This window comes from Erythrolamprus reginae, chromosome 3, assembly GCF_031021105.1.
Source record: "Erythrolamprus reginae isolate rEryReg1 chromosome 3, rEryReg1.hap1, whole genome shotgun sequence".
Taxonomy (NCBI): Eukaryota; Metazoa; Chordata; class Lepidosauria; order Squamata; family Dipsadidae; genus Erythrolamprus; species Erythrolamprus reginae.
In genome coordinates this window covers 67,008,608-67,027,857 of record NC_091952.1, presented here as the reverse complement: position 1 = coordinate 67,027,857, position 19,250 = coordinate 67,008,608, and the positions used below count along the sequence as shown (strand labels likewise).

General features: G+C 37.6%; 1 protein-coding gene across 7 annotated transcripts in view; it reads left to right on the top strand.

Annotated features, from left to right (window-relative positions):
• The window catches only part of TRIM33 (tripartite motif containing 33), a 67,451-nt gene that overhangs the window by 33,192 nt on the left and 15,009 nt on the right, over positions 1-19,250 (top strand). For 4 of the 7 annotated variants that reach the window (XM_070745671.1, XM_070745667.1, XM_070745672.1 and 1 more), the window contains exons 8-13: positions 9,115-9,232; positions 13,276-13,523; positions 13,760-13,930; positions 14,353-14,553; positions 16,277-16,409; positions 17,340-17,403. In XM_070745671.1, the coding sequence (XP_070601772.1) occupies positions 9,115-9,232; positions 13,276-13,523; positions 13,760-13,930; positions 14,353-14,553; positions 16,277-16,409; positions 17,340-17,403 (935 nt within the window). The remainder of the gene's footprint in view (positions 1-9,114; positions 9,233-13,275; positions 13,524-13,759; positions 13,931-14,352; positions 14,554-16,276; positions 16,410-17,339; positions 17,404-19,250) is intronic. The other 3 variants (XM_070745668.1, XM_070745670.1, XM_070745673.1) reach the window with 1 other exon arrangement.

The window sequence follows — 19,250 nt, the reverse complement described above, 5'->3', positions numbered from 1 at the left end:
CTGCTTAGAGAGGGCTATAAAGCACTGTGAAGTGGTGTATAAATCTTAAGTGCTATTGCTAACTTGGCTGTTAGAAAAGTTAACCAATTAAATAAAACGAGTCTAGAAGAACAATAAAAGAGAAATTATTTATTTCATTCTTGCAAGATGATCGATTCTAAATACTCTATATCACGGGCAATATTACAATAGAAATGACACATATTTATACCATTCATTTCTTTAACCTTACTCCTCCTACTTTCTTGACCACTATTTATATAATATTTTTATATAATGGCCTTTGGCACCATTTCACATTGTTTTGCAACTTGGAAAAACCCTAAAACATTAATCACGTATATAACAACTTATTCCCAATTTCATGTCTCTATCTGGTCACCATGTCCGCTATTCCTACATTCTAACTATGTAAACATCTTCCCGCTAGAGACAGACATATCCTGTGATACATTCTAACATTTACTTTGCAGTAGAACTTTTAGTAAAGGTTAAGAAACTCATAATATACACTGCTCAAAAAAAAAAAGGGAACACTTAAACAACATAATATAACTCCAAGTAAACCAAACTTTTGTGAAATCAAACTGTCCACTTAGGAAGCAACACTGATTGACAATCAATTTCATATGCTGTTGTACACATTCAACTTTGTACAGAACAAAGTATTCAATGAGAATTTTTCATTCATTCAGATCTAGGATGTGTTATTTGAGTGTTCCCCCTTTTTTTTTGAGCAGTATACATAAAATGTCAATATTAGTTATTTTCAGAACAAAAGAAAAAATCTTGTTAGTTCATGATTCTCAGAATTATATATACAGTACTTGTACAACAAATTTTATTTTTCTTTCTTCACTATCTGAATCAGATTTGAAGGTGGATAGAGAGCTACAGAACGGAGACGTTTATCAGTAGTACCACCTGATAGAAAGATATTGTTCTGACCTAGGCTTCCTGATAAAGCATAAATCACAAATGTAATCCCCAAAACCTCTTTTTATTTCAACAGCTGTGAACTATGTTCATTCACAGCTGTAATGAGTCCCAAACAATTTTAATGAGTCCGACAGAAGCCTGCCCCTGTCCTTTGGGATAAGGCTGATAAACATCCACCTTTATCTCTCTTGACATGATACCAAAACCCTAATTAGCAATTAGCTTTGCAAGTCCAAACAGAGCACAGAGTAAGAGCTGCAGAGTTAGACTGACTGGAATTAACTGAGTTTCTTTCTGCAAAGGTTCACATCCGTTTATTCCTGTTTTATGTCCTGTGGGAGAGGTCAATTTTCTCTAAGCCTTACTCCTGAATAGCCGTTTTCTTCCTTAATTGCTCTTGCCTTCTGGCAGCTCTGTGCAGGCGCGTACTGGGAACAGGCTCCCCCTGTTCCTCTGTCTCACTAATGTCAACTTCTGGAGGTTCCAGTCAGCACAGAACTCCCAGATGGCTCTGGCTCCATCTCTGCCTCTGACGCAGAACCTTCTCCAGACTTCAGGATTGGCCCATGTTTCTCCTCAGCCTCCTCCCTCTCCAACTCTGCTACCAGCTTTGCAGGCCACTGGTGGACCACAACAGATACGTCTGTGAGTGTAAAATGGGAGGGGTCCTTGGTGCTTTTTAAACTTATCTTGCAGAGTTTCATTACCTATTCATTAGATAACATAATCAGTGCTAGTCATTATCAGCTCTAACCCTGATGATGTTACCTGGTTTGAGTAATGAACTGTTTGCAAGAAAACAACCAACCTCAGAGAGCATCAAGAACTGCTCATGTTAACCTGAACTTCAAATATTCATATTTATGAATCTAGAATGAGTTGGTATTTTGACTGAAGATTCTACTCAGTGCTATATGGGCAACAGGATGATGGCTTACAAGATATTCTTAGGGATCCTAGTTTGCAAAGACTGTGTTAAAATAATGGGAGTAAAATTGATTCTTGATTAAGATTCTGGCTCCCTAGCCATAATGAGCCCACGTGTTTTGTTGTATTTTGTTGCATGTAGCATAGGCCTGGGAAAGGTAAAAACCGACGTAATTCTTTATATCTCTGGGACCGCCTTCTGTCGCACGAATCCCAGCGACCAATTAGGTCACACAGAGTTGGCCTTCTCCGGGTCCCGTCGACAAAACAATGTCGTCTGGCGGGACCCAGGGGAAGAACCTTCTCTGTGGCGGCCCCGGCCCTCTGGAATCAACTCCCCTGGAAATTAGGACTGTCCCTACCCTCCTTGCCTTTAGCATACGACTGAAAACCCATCTATGTCGCCAGGCATGGGAAAATTGATATACCCCTAGCTGTTCTGATTTATGTATGGTTTGTCTGGACTGTATGACTGTTTTTTATAAGGTTTTTTAAATTGTTTTTTAATATTGGATTTGTATATATATTGTTTTTTGTGAGCTGCTCCGAGTCCTCAGAGAGGGGCGGCATACAAATCTAATAAATTATTGTTATTGTTGTTGTTGTTGTTGTTATTATTGTTATTATCATCATCATCATTAATTATTTATCCCCCTAAAATGTGTTTTATGAATGCCTCAGTTGACTAAAGCTATATGAGCCATGAGAGGTTGATATCTGTAGGCTATATGTTGACTACCATGGTGTATGGCAAAGCTGTCAAACCCAAGGCCCTCGGGCTAGATTTGACTCATGGGATGATTAGATCTGGTCCATAGGACAGCTATGAAAATTGCAAATGCCTGGTCTATACTCTGCCAGTGAAAATGGAGCTTGGGAGTGGTGTGCTCAGGCTCCCCCTCCCAGCATTCACTGGAAGAGGGCTAGCAAATAAACTAAAAGCAAAACAAAACAAATGTTTTGCATTTGAGAATCCAAGAAGGGACAGGAAAGGAAAAAGGGAAAGAGGAAATGGTGATTATTTGGTACCTGCTTAGGAAGATATCTATTAATTTCAAATGCATGGTAGAAGTTTGAATCTGGTTGTGCATAATGTGTCAAAGAAATAAATTAAAAAAACATTATTTGATTGGATAGGATGAAAGATTATAAAGGATACAAGGTTGCTGAAACTTTCTGAATGTGGGAAGGCTTTTTTTATCACTGTAACGGGAAAAGGGAAATAAAATAGAATGTAAGGAAAGTTCATCAATAAAACAATCAGCATAGACTGGAAGGGGCCTTGAAGATCCAAGGTCCTTCTAGACCAACCCCCTGCTCAAGCAGGAAATCCTATACTCGTGATGGCGAATTTATGACCTATGTGCCATAGATGGCACACGGAGCCATATCTGCCGGCACGCAAACTATTGCCCTAGCTGAGCTCCAGCACACATTTGCACACCAGCCATCTGATTTTCAGCTTGTGCGGAGACTGTGGGAGGATGTTTTCTGCTTCCGGAGGGCCTCTGAAGGGAGGAAGAGGAGGGCATTTTTGCTCTCCCAGGCTCCAAGAAAGCCTCTGGAGTCTGGGGAGCAGGGGTGGGCTACTGCCTAGATTTTTTTGGGGGGGGGAAACATAATGGGGTAGCGAAAATGGAACTCTACCCCTGAGCACCAATTTGTACTGAAAGATGTTGAAAGAAAATGCAGGGCGCCTTGCATAAGCCACACCCACAGTGTGGTAGTAAAAATTTTGGTAGCCCTTTAGTACTGGGGAGGAAAAAAAATGGCCTACTGGACCCATCGGATGTCAGAAAATGGAGGGAGGGGGCAGCACAGGGGGCATGCTTATTCATCTTAGTTGTTCTTCTTCAGAGTTAGGAAAATTAAATTAGGAATTTCATACACATTATTTGACAATACATTATGTCAGTGTTTCCCAACCTTGGCAACTTGAAGATATTTGGACTTCAACTCCCAGAATTCCCCAGCCAGCAAACTCTGGCTGGGGAATTCTGGGAGTTGAAGTCCAGATATCTTCAAGTTGCCAAGGTTGGGAAACACTGCATTATGCTACAAAGTGCCACAGAAATGCTGTAGTTCAGGGGTCCCCAACCACCGGGCCGCGGACCAGTACCGGGCCGCGGGGCATGTTGCACCGGTCCGTGGAGTCAGCAGCTGCCGGCCCTCATGCCGCCACCCCCTCCCTCCAGCGCTTCGCCTCCCGCCGGGCAAGAGGCCTCAGGAGGCAGGTTCTGCCGGCCACAGGACAATGGACGGGACAGAGGGGCGGGAAGGACCGAGAGGCTCAAGCCTCTTTTGGCTTCTGCCGCGGGGCGCTTTTGCGTTTTTGGCTGGGGAGAGGCAGGAGGGCCAGCCTGACCCCCTCTCTCCAGCGCTTAGCTCCCGCTGGGCAAGAGGTCTTGGGAGGCAGGTTCTGCCAGCCATAGAGCGATGGCGGTAAAGAGGGGTGGGGAGGACCAGCACCCCCATGCTTAATCCCGCCCCCAACCACACCCCTTTCCGCTCCCACCGGGCCATAGAAAAATTGTCTTGCTGAAACTGGTCCCTGGTGGAAAAAATGTTGGGGACCACTGCTGTAGTTACACTAATAAGGATGCATGAGATGATGAAATGAAAAATGTTATGAATGAGGAAATATTCATATATAAGAGACTTTTGGAAGTAATGAGAGAAAAATAATGAATTATGGGCACAGAGAGAAAAAGATAATTGTAAAGCGTAATTAAAGATAGCTGGGAATAATTGTGATTAAAAGACTTAGAGAGAAAATGAAGAGTGATTTTGATTGAAATAAAAATTGATTTGGAAGTAAGTGAAAGAAGGTTCCTCAACAGGATGAACAGAATTAAATGATTTGGCATGAAACCAAGTGTAGAAATGATGGATGGTATATTCGAGTCTCTTATGAGACTAAACGTGGTATGTCAAACATAATTATAATTATCTTTGCTTTGTTTCCAAAAAGAATTCAGTGGAAATGGGATTTCCCATTTCTGCCTAATTTTTTTTTAGTTCATTGTACACTTGTACTAATGAAAATAGTTTTCTTTTTAGGAAAGGCAATTTCCTAACTTTCCTTTAGCAGTCATGGGAGACATCTTGGAATATTTGAATTTGATTCGTTCTAGACTTAAAAGTGTCTGGCTTGTTTAAAAATCTGAAAATTCTTGTTTTCTACACTTCATATTATGTTGCTTATCCAAAAAGGGAATAATAGTGTTGGTGATGAATGGAACTAACTTGTTGCAATAAAAGAGTGGCTTTTTAAAAAGTACAGTACTGTCCTTTTAAAAATCATATATCTTATAGTTATTAATTAGAAATAAGAGTAAAGTGTAGCATGTAGTGAACATATTTTATTTTACAGAATACAGTGTTCCCTCGATTTTCACGGGTTCGAACTTCGCGAATAGCCTATACCACGGTTTTTCAAAAAATATTAATTAAAAAATACTTTGTGGCTTTTCCCCCCCCATACCATGGTTTTTCCCCACCCAATGACGCCATATGTCATTGCCAAACTAATAATTTTTGCAAATAAATAACAAAAAAATTAATTATTCTTAATAAATAATTATGTTTATAAATATCAGGATCACTAAGTGTCTTATTCAATGGTGAGTACCAGTAATAATTTATTTATTTATTTATTTATTTATTTATTTATTTATTTATTTATTTATTTATTTATTTATTTATTTATTTATTTATTTATTTATTTATTTATTTATTTATTTATTTATTATTTGGATTTGTATGCCGCCCCTCTCCGAAGACTCGGGGCGGCTCACAACAGTGAAAACAAATCATAATAATCCAAATAATTAAAATATTTAAAGATTTAAAAAACCCCATATGCTAACAGACACACACACAAGCATACCATGTATAAATTAAACGTGCCCAGGGGGAGTAAATGGTTGTTAAGGGAATGGGAAATGGTAATTTAGGGGTTTAAAGTGTTAAAGGAAGGCTTGTGATACTGTCCATAGCCAAAAATGGTGTATTTACTTCCACATCTCTACTTCGCGGAAATTCGACTTTCGCGGGCGGTCTCGGAACACATCCCCCGCGGAAATCGAGGGAACACTGTATATGCTTTATTAATTTCATTTATAGTCCACCTTTTCTCCCAGTCCTAAAAGTCCGACTTATGTATGGCCCATGCATCTTCTCCCACAAATGATTGTATGACTGTAACTTTATTGCTTATATCCTTACAATTTATATTGACTGGTTCCTAATATGATTGGATTTCTGTACTCGGAATATCATTAAATGTTGTATTTCATGATTCTTGATGAACTTTTCTTTTATGTACACTGAGAGCATGTGCAGCAAGATGAATTCTTTGTGAATAGAATAGAATTCTTGATTGGCCAAGTGTGATTGGACACACAAGGAATTTGTCTTGATGCAGATGCTCTCAGCGTACATAAATGAAAAAGATACATTTGTCAAGAATCATGTGGTACAACACTTAATGATTGTCATAGGGGTCAAATAAGCAATGAAGAAACAATCAATATTAATAAAAATCTCAGGATACAAGCAACAAGTTACAGTCATACAGCCATAACTGGGAGGAAAATGATGATAGGGATGATAAGAAAAACTAATAGAAATAGAAGTGCAGATTTAGTAAAAAGTCTGACAGTGTTGAGGGAATTATTTGTTTAGTAGAGTGATGGCTTTTGGGAAAAAAATGTTCTTGTATCTAGTTGTCTTGGTGTGCCGTGCTCTGTAGCGACGTTTTGAGGGTAGGAGTTGAAACAGTTTGTGTCCAGAATGCGAGGGGTCAGTAAATATTTTCTCCGCCCTCTTTTTAACTCATGCAGTGGCAGTTTTTTTAAATATTCTTATTGTCTTGCCAAAGCCTTCATTATTGTATTCTTATTTTCAATCTTATATTAAAATTTATCTTAGATGTATATCCTTATTAGTGCTGCATCCCTGCTATTCTCGTTATTCTGGGTTAATAGTATTACTTCTAATCCCCCCTTTTTTCTTTTTAGTCTTTATTCAATTTCTAATTGAATTTCTTATTTAACCACTCGTAAAATTTCACCCATATTTTATAGTATTCAGATTCATTGTCTTTAATCTTCATTGTCAATCTATTCATTCACAATCTAATATCTTTTTTAATACTTCTCCTTCCATCGGAATTGCCTTCAATTTCCACTTTGGGGCATATGTTATTCAGGCAGTAGTCACCACATGTATAATCAGATACGTTTTTTTTAAATTTCTCTGGCAATATACCCAATAGGAATGTCTCTGGTTTTGGTTCAACATTTCCTCTAACCATGCTTAAATCATAATCTAATATTTTTTAGCTTCAATGCAAGTCCACTACATATGATAAAAAGAACCTGAAATTTGCTTACATTTCCAACATTCCATAGATTTATCTTTAAACATTTTTGCTATTCTTTCTGGTGATATATGCCACCTGTAAAACATTTTATACAAATTCTCTTTATAAGCAGTAGCCATAATCATTTTATAATACCTTTCCCAAAGTTGCTGTCATTTTTCCAATTCTATTGTATGCCCACCTGTTCAAATTCTAAATCGACAGTAGATAATTTATCAATTTTTCATTTTTCCCTAGTAAGATTTCATCTAATTCAGTCACTTCGAGGTTGATACCTTCTACTTTTTTGTCTGTCTCAAATCTCGATTGTAACTGCAATCTCATAAACCAATCTATTTGTACTCCCTGTTTCTCCAAACTCTGTGCAGATTTTAATTCACTATTCTTTATTAAAATATCCTTATATCATGGATGTAACTCAATTAACTCAACTTGAGTGTGATAAAGCTTCAATAATAATAGAGAGCCGGGGTGGCGCAGCAGGTAGAGTGCTGTACTGCAAGCCACTGAAGCTGACTGTAGATCTGAAGGTCAGCGGTTCAAATCTCATCACTGGCTCAAGGTTGACTCAGCCTTCCATCCTTCCGAGGTGGGTAAAATGAGGATCCGGATTGTGGGGGCAATAGGCTGGCTTTGTTAAAAAGTGCTATTGCTAACATGTTGTAAGCCGCTCTGAGTCTAAGGAGAAGGGCGGCATAAAAATTGAATAGATAGATAGATAGATAGATAGATAGATAGATAGATAGATAGATAGATAGATAGATAGATATCCAGTGTGGCACACTTAAATAGTGTTTAGTTTTTATTTATTCCCATACTAAGTATAGTCAGTTTCTAACTGCATGCCTCTGGAGGTAGCTATACATTTTATTTTTTCCATACCAAATAGGTGTGTGCCATCCCATCAGTGTGCCATCTGACCTTCTAAATCTTAAAGTCTCTTATTATCTAATAAAATCCATTCTCTTATCCATGTTATTGATGCTGCTTGGTAATATAGTTCCCAATTAGGAAGGCCAAAGCTGCCTCCTAATTCTTGGATCTTGTAACATTATCATATTTATTTTTGGTGTTTTTCCTTGCCAAATAAATTTCAATGTTATTTTCTTTAGTTCAGGAAAAAAAAGACTTCTCTATTTTTATAGGTATTGTTGCAAGTAAGCAAAGTAATTGTGGTAAAATGTTCATCTTTATTAGAGCAATCCTGCCCATCAATGATAATTGAAAATTCTTCCATTTTTCCAGATCTTTCTCAATTTGTTTTTTAAGTTTTAGATAATTATCTTCCTTAAGTGTTGCATGTCTTGCTGTAAATTGAACCCCTAAGTATCTAGGGTTTTTTTGTTATCTGAATATGTAAACTTTCAGTTAAACTCTGTTCCTAACTTTTTAAATTTTCATTCCTTTGATTCCTTTATTTCTCATATTTTTCTCCTTAGAACTTTCTAATGTCAACACATTAAGAGGGAGGATTTTTCTTGGGATAATCTTCTATTCAAAATTACCTGGTTTCTTTTGATACAAAGTAGTTTAATTTCATTAATTATCTGTTTTTGAACATGTTTTTGAAATTCAAGTTTTACAAAATATTACAAAAATTAATTAATTAATTTAAAAAGCATATGGAGTTTACTGTTTGAAACTACATCCTCATCTGTATCCCTTAAGGTTATTGATATTAATTTTCTTGTGATGGATCAAGAAATCCTTTCATCAACGTATATAAAGTAGAAATTTAGCTTATCTTACAATATAGATAAGAAAACTGAATTTTTTTCAATGTCACTTGTTTGCAAATAGCTTACTGTTAACTTTTTAAAAATGCTTTGCATAGCAGTAATGTGAGATTATTTGCTTTGCAGATCACTTTCCAACTGCGACATATTTTAAAAGCACGGTGTGATCCTGTTCCAGCTGCTAATGGAGCAATTCGCTTTCATTGTGATCCTACATTTTGGGCAAAGAATGTAGTCAACTTAGGTAGAGCTTTTTATATTTTTGACAGATGCAATGTGTAAAAATTTGTAAGTGTAAATGGCATGTCCTCTATAGTGTTCCTTATAGGTGTAAAAGACTTCCAGTAAAATAAGGTTTATTACTGGAGCTGTTTATCTGGGGACCAACATGCCTCCTTTAAGATTGAAGCTAGCCTCCAGGAGAATGTTCAGGAGTTCTGTGCATCACGACAGTTGATATACACATAATGAAGTGTAACTTATTTATGTAAGCCTGGATTTAAACCAGTGATACAAATGCAATCACAACCTACATACGTTTCTTTTTTTACCCTGTTTGCTTGCCTTTTTTAATGTATTTCTTGTCACAGGAATACGTTCCTTTAGAATAAATCTTTGTTCATATGGTAATTGACCTGCCTTAATAACAGTTAGCAATGTTTTTCACAGAAAGACACTGTGAAGTGAGATATATAGTAGTAGCAAGGGGCATGACAATTGTGAAGAAAGAGAGTGTTTGGGGAAAAAAATGGGAAAAAATTACGGAGCTATGGTGTGTTACATAATTATATGGTCAGTGTCTTCTACATCTTAAGAATATCAAAAAAGACAAATGTTTAATTATAGGAAAGTAATTTGGACTCAATCCAACAATTTATATATCTATTCTTGGGTAACTCAGAAGCGTTAACTATGAGGCCAGCTACAAACATCAAAATCTTCATATTCTAAAAAATAATCAAAATCAGATTCAGAATAACACCAAACAATTTTACTTGGCACAGGCAGAGACTTTGTTTCCCCCCCCCCTCCCTTCCCACCAAACAAGATATTAAATGCAAGGTTTACAGAAGCAGATGTTCTCTCTTTCAAAAATAATTTACTTTATTGTTCCTTTCTTTGCAACCCTTGTGTTTGCAATATAATAGAGAGCCGGGGTGGCACAGCAGGTAGAGTGTTGTACTGCAGGCCACTGAAGCTGACTGTAGATCTGTAGGTCAGCGGTTCAGTTCTCGTCACCGGCTCAAGGTTGACTCAGCCTTCCATCCTTCTGAGGTGGGTAAAATGAGGACCCAGATTGTGGGGGCAATACGCTAGCTCTGTTATTTTTAAAAAAAAATAATGTTATTGATTATAAAGAAGAAAACACAAACATAACACAAAAGACATAACAAAGCATTTAAATGAGCATTTCCAAAATGTAAATTAGATGGTACACATCACAAAAGTAAAAACTTAATGCTATGACTATAAAAAGTCATTTTCATGGATATATCGAGTTGATATATATTAATTTATCACTAAGTAGGGATTAACATAATTTACATTTTCATTCTTATTTTGCGTATATTTGGAACTTATATAGTCAAATTTAAACTATAGAATTGTAATGATTTACCATCCAAAGATCTTTACTATTGATTTGTCAACTATATTGTTGACCGCTAAATTGCGACTTTAAAGATTTAGTTCAGATTATTTCTAGCCGTTTTAGTTTATAATGTTCCTAAAAGTTTTTAGATAGCCATCTATCGATAGGTTTGCAGTTTGTCTTGTGTATAATATTTCAGATTTGTCTTTTTTGGAATATTTCTAAGAATGGTGAAAGAGAACTTGTCAGTTTTAATTAATTTTTATTTGGAATATTTGTAATGTTTCAGCCAATTATACCAACGATCCCAGGCTGGGTAGAAGTCTGATGTGTCTCTGTCTTGCAGTTCATAGGTCATTTTTGTTAGTTCTGCACATTCATAACACTGGCTCTGTTAAAAAGTGCTATTGCTAACATGTTGTAAGCCGCCCTGAGTCTAAAGAGAAGGGCGGCATAAAAAATTGAACAAACAAACAAATAAACAGACATTGAAATAGTGAAATGGAGACTCTTAAAGATAAAATTCTTTCAACAAATTGGTGGTTGAGCTGATATTATTTTAGTTTCCAGTGAAAAGAGAAATCCAGGGAAAAACTTGCCTTCTATTATAGCCCTGGCAGTTTTCTATATGTAAAATAACAACAACCAAAAACACATTGTTCCATGTACATCATTTACATCTTCTCAACATACAGTATTTTTCAGAGTGTAAGAAGCACCTTTTCCCTCTCTAAAAGAGGTTGAAAATTTGGGTGGGTCTGATGTACCCCCGCCCTAACTAGGTGCTAACAATCTTCCCTGCTTCTTATTTCCTCCGAAGAAGGTTTTTTCCAGCCACAAGTCTTTGCAGCTTGCTTTCATTCATTCACTCTGAAAAAGGCTTTTTCAGCCCTAACACAGTGCTAATGATCTTCCTGGTTTGCTGCATTTTCTCTCCCTACTCCCTCCGAAGCAGTTTTTCCTGCCCCAAGTCTTTACAGGCTTGTTTTCATTCTTACTCTCTGAAAAAGGCTTTTTCAGCCCTAACCAGGGGATAAAATAATGTGCTGAAGCTGAACAGACTAAGGACGCTAGCCAGATTAATATTTGGTAGGTAGATTGCGTATTATACTCCGAAAAATACGGTATATCAGATAATGTATTCCTATTTCTTGTAGGGAAGTAGGTCCCTTTGAGAATACATTTAGATTTGATAAGCAAGAACTAACACTCAACATCTAAATTACAAACAACCTTCTGGGTATCTACAAAGGGTTACATGTCCATACCAGGTTTTCCCCATGTTCTTCTCCACCAGCAGCACCTCTTACTTTGTTGGAGGCCACTTTTGAGGTTCCCAAACTTCAGGGTAGTATGAGAGGATGCTTCTGGAATGGGGGAGATACCCAAACTCCTTCTTACATGTGCAGAGGTCATCATATGGTCCTTTGGAATGGGAATATATATTGGGAACTGAAAAGCTATTGGAAATGAAATACTATAGAACTGTTTGAAAAGATCCTAGAGGGTGAAGAAATGTTTAAACTGCATTTTATTTTATTGAGATAAATATTTAAGAACAATTTTTGATAAATACAAGTGACAATACAATGCCTGGGTTATTTTAAAACTGAGGTGACATTGGGTATTATAGTCAAATTTTTAAACAAAACAACAATTTTTAGAGAAGGAACAGAATCTTTCATTCTGTTAATTGGTACATCAGAGCAAGAATGGAGTATTTTTTTTTTAAATGGCCACTATTCTAGAGAAAAGAATATTTCTTATTTTATACAAGAACGAACTAGTACTTAATAGGGCTGTGCAATGTCAGATTTAGTTTCAACTGTAGGAGACAGCCATGCAATCCTGGGAAAGATGCAGCTGCTATAAAGAGTTGCAAGGAAGTATATATTTGTAATCAAATTGAAACACTGACCCATTATATTAAAATGTATCAGAATAGCAAGAATAAGAGAAAATGGTTCATCAAAGGCTATTCAGAATAGGGGTTTTTAAATATTGAATAATCCTGAGAATAACTCAGAGACCATACGTTATGGCAGGGAGTACAAGTGTTAATGAAATTTTGCTGTTGTAATTAAAATTATACCCATATTTTTCCTTTTAATTTTTACAATAATCAATATCTTTAAGTGGAAAAAAAACGAATGTACATATTATACAAGAGGTAAATACCTTTTGCAGCTATGCATCAAAGTTTATGGAAAATCACATATATATTGAAACGAGATGCTAATTTTTTGAGGCAAATGTTCCATTAACCTTAATAACCTCCATTAACTTCAAATAAATAATGCAGATACAGTACATGAAACTTCACATATTGTATATTCATTAATTAAAAATATGACTTTGAATCCTTTAACATAAAAAAACCCCCAGAATCCTTTTGCTCTCTGAGCTTGGTTGTTCGCTTGCAGACATTTCATTACTCAACTAGGTGACATTGATAATGTTACTTAGTTGGGTAATGAAATACGTGAAAGCAAATAGCCAGGTTCAGAAAGCCTCAGAGAGTCCAACCACAAGCTACATGTATTATCTTCTGTTGAAAAAAAAATACACTAGTTGTGTATTTTTAAAGCTTCATCCCTTAAAGTGAAGCTAATGTATATTAATCACAAGCATTTCACTATTAAACTTTATTTAAAATACAAGCTTTGCAGTTAATCATACTTTCTCCTATTGTCTAGGTAATCTTGTTATTGAAAATAAGCCAACACAAGGTTATACTCCTAATGTAGTAGTGGGACAAGTTCCTCCAGGAACAAATCATATCAACAAACCTCCAGGGCAAATTAATCTTGCACAGCTTCGGCTCCAGCACATGCAACAGCAGGTGTTTGCGCAACAAAAACACCAGCAGTTACAGCAGATGAGGATGGGGCAGCCTGCAGGGCCAATCACACGCCAGGCAGGTCCACAGATGCTTCAGCAACAGGCAAGTCTTCAGACTCTTCAAATTAAGATACTCTCATATAAACTCAAAAAGATCATTTTCAGGCCTAGAGTTTACATACATTTAAAGTTTAATATAGGGCGACATTTTGTTAATTCTAATATCCATGCAATGCAGTTTTGTTCCCTTGTGCAGAAGAGGAAAAACATGGGAAAAGAGACTAGTGCGTTTCCTCAATCACAGAGCAAGAGTTTCATAAAATCCATTATATTTTGTAGCCTCCACGGTTGATAAGTATGCAGACCATGCAGAGGAGTATGAATTGTGGTGCTTTCCAAGCTCATCAGATGAGAATGGCTCAGAATGCAGCTCGTCTTCCAGGGATACCACGCCACAATGGGCCCCCGTATTCTATGATGCAGCCACACTTACAGAGACAAGTATACGCTGTGTGCACATTTTGTTTCTCACCTTTTATTTTAGAAAAGTGATTCAGCTTGTTTTTTCTTAAATATCAGCATGATTTAGCTATGAAAATGCTTCAAAATTAAAAGGATCATTTCTATTTAAGGAAACATATTCAAATTTTGTGATAAACAATCTGAAATTATACCCAAACATAGTTTTCAAATGTAAGACATGCAATATTCATGGTTAATAGTTTGCCACAATTTCTTATTTCTTTGATCCGTAAGAGCTTGTTCTCTGATAAAGGAAAATTTGTGCCTAAAAAACATCAGCATTAACTTATGAATGAGAAAATGTTATTATTTTAACTTATTAAAAGTCACAGGTGAAAAATGAATATTGCCCTTCTGTGTAACTAACTTAATGATAATTTCTATTTTTTCTCTCTCCCCTCTTTTTTTAGCATTCAAATCCAGGACATGCAGGTCCCTTCCCAGTTGTTTCAGTACATAACAATACTATAAATCCAACAAGCCCTACAACAGCCACCATGGCAAATGCTAATCGTGGTCCAACAAGCCCATCTGTAGCAGCAATAGAGCTTATTCCATCTGTAACCAACCCAGAAAATCTACCTTCCTTGCCAGATATTCCTCCCATACAAGTAAGCATATTATATTAAAAAGTTAATGAAAGGTAATTGTTGCTAAAATTAACGTTTAACAACTTACACTGGAGTATAATGATTTACACTTTGTATAAAAAAAGATAAAATCCAATCTGTAGGATGTCTCTATTAAAATGTCTCTTTTTGCACTGGAGACTGTAAGAATGACAAGATTTGTGTTTTAAATCTTCATTCAATCTTGAAATTTATTGGAAAAATTAAACAGTCCAAGATCAATATCTATCATGATCAAAGTTGTGTAGAGAAGATTGTGTGTGTGTACGTGTGTAAAAAGTCAAAATGGCAAATGCTGTCCAGAGTCTCCTTGTAGGGAAATGAGTGGCATAAAAATGTAATAAACAAATAAATAAGTTATGTGTTCTCTATATTTTGGTAATTTGGCTTTTTTAATCTCTTTCGTATCAATGATTTTAAAATATACCCAGGGTTTTTTGCCACTAATTTACATCTCCATCAAAATGTGGGATGAGATTCCCCTCTCCCCCAAATGGAACCAACTACCGCCCGATGTCCGTGCTGCTCCCACCCTGCTGTCCTTTCATAAGGCCATGAAGATCTGGCTTTGGAAGCAGGCCTGGGGGCCATAAATTTACACCTCTGATGGCCAACTGTATGAATGGTGTGTGATTGTGACTGTCCTTTTTATAATAACTTTTTCAGGGTTTTTTTCGTTTTAGACAATGTTTTAGTCTTAGATAATGTTTGACTTCTTTCTATTGTTTTGTATCTATTTATATTGTATTTATATTGTTGTAAGCCGCCCTGAGTCCTTCGGGATTGGACGGTATAGAAGTTGAATAAACGAACGACCTAACTAACTAACTAACTAACTAACTAACTAACTAACTAACTAACTAACTAACTAACTAACTAACTAACTAACTAACTAACTAACTAACTAACTAACTAACTAACTAACTAACTAACTCCTGAGGCACAACTTTAAAGATGCCTCCAAAATATGAACCTACATCTGCTTGCCCAGCATTGGGTTCCACTCTTAGTTGCTCCATTAATTTTGGATTGAAACTGACTACCGTGCTGTTTGCTGAATATTTTGAAAGAGAGACTTGATTGGAAATTACATATTTGCAAATTATTTCTATTTGTCAATTTGTGCTAATTTGTTCTGGGAGGTGGGGAAGCATTTCAATTTTTTTTCAACAGTTTGGATATAATATTGTTCCTTTCTCTGTTATAACATTTATCTGGCCTCCCCGTGTAATTTATCAATTAAAGGTACAGATTTACCTGATGTCTGTAAAATTTACAACCTACTAATATGTGTGAGCTATAGAAATTGAAGTGCAGATGAAAGAATGTTAAATCTAGCTTTAAAGAATGTGATTCTCAGCTTAGGGAAAATTAGATTTTACAAATAAATTGCTGGTTGCCATGTACCCTTGTCAATTCAAATTCTGACATGGTGTGAAAGCCTGTTAACTTAAATCTGGAACCTGACATCCCTTATTTACTTAATAATTAATTGTTTTAACGTAATGTTTTTAAGAATAATGGAAAGAGGCTATATGAAACCACCCAGTTCTACTGCCTGTTTCCAAGACATATTCCTATCATATTGTTGGCTTTAAAAAAAAAAAATCCTTCAGAAAAAGTACATATAGTTTCAAGTGGTCATTTCTAGCATATTGCATTGAGACTTGACAAATTCACTGTATGAGTGTTTTTTTAATTTCAGCTAGAAGATGCTGGTTCCAGTAACTTAGATAATTTATTAAGTAGATATATCGCAGGTAGCCACCTACCCCCTCAACCCATAAGCAGTATGAATCCCTCTCCTGGACCCTCAGCACTATCTCCAGGCTCATCAGGTAAGCTGAGAAAGACATGATAGACATTTAATTTCTGTATATAAAACAACCAATACTTATTTTGAAATTTTACCTATCCTTTTCTAGTAACTTGCCCAGTAAAGAGGCTGAATGTTTTTTGCTTCAGTGTATGGACTTTTTATATTATGACTGTTTATTTAATTTTAATCAAAGTAGATTTTTTCCATGAGTAGGCAGTTTCCTCGTCATATAATAGCACGTATGTGAAAAGACTAACATAATTTTGTAACTTTGTTCTCGATAGAATGAAGCTGAATTAGATTTAGAAGGCTATAGTGCCGTGATGGCGAACCTATGGCACACGTGCCTCAGGTGGCACATGGAGCAGTATCTGAGGCCACACAAGGTGTTGCCGTATGTCAGTTCCAGCGCACATGTGTGCATTGGCTAGCTGATTTTCAGCCTTCCGGAAGGCAGGGTTAGGTCATTTTCGCCTTCCTTAGGCTTTAGGAAAGCCTCTGGAGTCTGTGGATAGTGAAAAATGGACCTCTACTGAAAGTTCGGAAACTAACTTCCGGTTGAGCCATTTTTCACCCATAACAGCTTAACCTGAAGTTTATTTCCGAACTTCCGGTAAGCCTGTTCGGTCTGTTTTTCGCCATCCACAGGCTCAGGAGGCTTCAGTGAGCCCTGCACGCATGCGTGGGGTGGGCAGTGTGGGATGGTTGTGCGTGCATGCAAGGGGGAAGGCATTGCATTATGGGTGTGGGCGTGCGTGCCCTTCTGGCACACAAGCAAAAGAAGGTTCGCCATCACTGCTATAGGGTTTGAATGCTGGCAAGCTTCATAATAGCTGGGATTAAAAAAAGGTAACACAGTTTTTTTAAAGTATGAACTGTTGACACTGTGCATTGCCATAAATGTTCCCTGTGATCTGCTGTTTTTATAAACTCATCCTTCCTTCCTTAGGTTTATCGAATTCTCATACCCCTGTGAGGCCACCCAGTACATCTAGCACAGGCAGTAGAGGAAGGTGAGTTAATTGACTTCAGAAACAGGATCTCAATTTTAAATGCATGTTGAAGTTTCCAGAAAATTGAGTATGTAGCTAGAAACATAGATTCCAGTTTAAGAAGAGGCTGTACAATTTATTTATGAATTAAAAGACATTGAAGACATAACTATACATTATTTTTAATTTCTGCATCATATAAAAAGTGACATCATTCTCTAATGTTTTAATTGTGTTTAATTGCAAATTGAATATACACTTATAATGAAAGAGAACCTTGAAAATAGGTTTGTTGCCTTAACCTAACCAAGCTTCATGCTCTGAGAAATCCAAAGCATGAAACCATGGTCTTTCGAGACCAAAAGATGCTATTGAGGAGGCAGAACTAAAATAAAAAGGATGGCCACAGTTCTTTGAATAAGAAGAGTTCTTTTCCCTTCAATTTACATTTCAACTTAATTTCATGTGCCAGCTATTTCTCTTCCTCTCAGACACACACATATAAATTCCTTCCTCTCCCAGCAGAAACATAAAAAGGAATCGGGTAAAGAGATGGAGATGAGCTAAGAATAATGTATAGGAAAGGAAACAAGAAATGGAAGAAGGGGAAAAAAAGTGGATAGAGTTGAAGTAAAGGGGAACAGGTAACTGAATTGAGACAGGAAGGAAAGGAGAGAAAATTTGGATGTTACAGAAATAATTAAATAGGGTCTCTTTACTTAGATTAAATAGTTGGGATAGAAATATGATGAATAAAGTAAATACAGTGATCCCTCGATTAGCACGGTCTCGATTAGCGCGAAACGCTGCAACGCGGTTTTTCAAAAAATATTAATTAAAAAAATAAAATATTAAAAAATAAAAAATAAGTCCACGCTAGTTCTCTCTCTCTTTCTCTCCCTGTTGCCGGCGTGGTATATGAGAGAGAAAGAGAGAGGCAGAGGTCGGGCGCATTACCGGGAGGTGGAGGCGGCGTGGGGACGCTGGGTGCCGGGGACACCGAGGAGGGGGTGGACGTGGCCTCTCAGCTGCAGAGGCGGAGGCAACGGCGGAGTCCGGCGCTGGGGCCATGCGGGGCCGCTCATCCAGGGGGGCGTGGACTGGCAAGTCGCCCTCCTTTCTCTTTCTTTCTCTCTCTTATACCACACCGGTAACAGGGAGAGAAAGAGAGAGAGCGGAGGGCACCTTGCCGGTCCACGCCCCCCTAGATGAGCGGCTCCGCATGGCCCCAGCGCTGCCCAGGCAAAGGGGAAACCCCAAGATCGCTTGCCGCTTGCCGTATTGCAGCGAAGGAGGCGAAGCAAGGCTCCAAGCTGCAATACGGCAAGCGGCAAGCGGCAAGCGATCTTGGGGTTTCCCCTTTGCCTGGGCGGCGGGAAGACCAAGGGAAGGTTCCTTCAGCCGCCCAACACCTGATCCGCTCCGCAGCGCGGCAGCAGCGAGGAGCCGAAGATGGGGTTTCCCCTTTGCCTTTACCCCATCTTCGGCTCCTCGCTGCTTCCGCGCTGCGGAGCAGATCAGCTGTTGGGCGGCTGAAGGAACCTTCCCTTGGTCTTCCCCGCCGCCCACACGCAAACTCCACCATCTGCGCATGTGCGGCCATGAAAAAAATGGCGCACATGCGCAGATGGTGATTTTTACTTCCGCATCCAGTATAACGCGGAAATCGGTTAGCGCGGGAGGTCTTGGAACGTAACCCCCGCGCTAACCGAGAGATCACTGTAGATAAATCTCCCAAGTGATAGTTGTTCTAGAAAGGCATCCATATTTTGCAGCAATCTGGTCTGCAGCCAGTTTTTTTAACCTCTGTACATATCTTTATTTTCAACAGCTTCTGTTCTTAATATGGAACATATAAATGCTTCTCC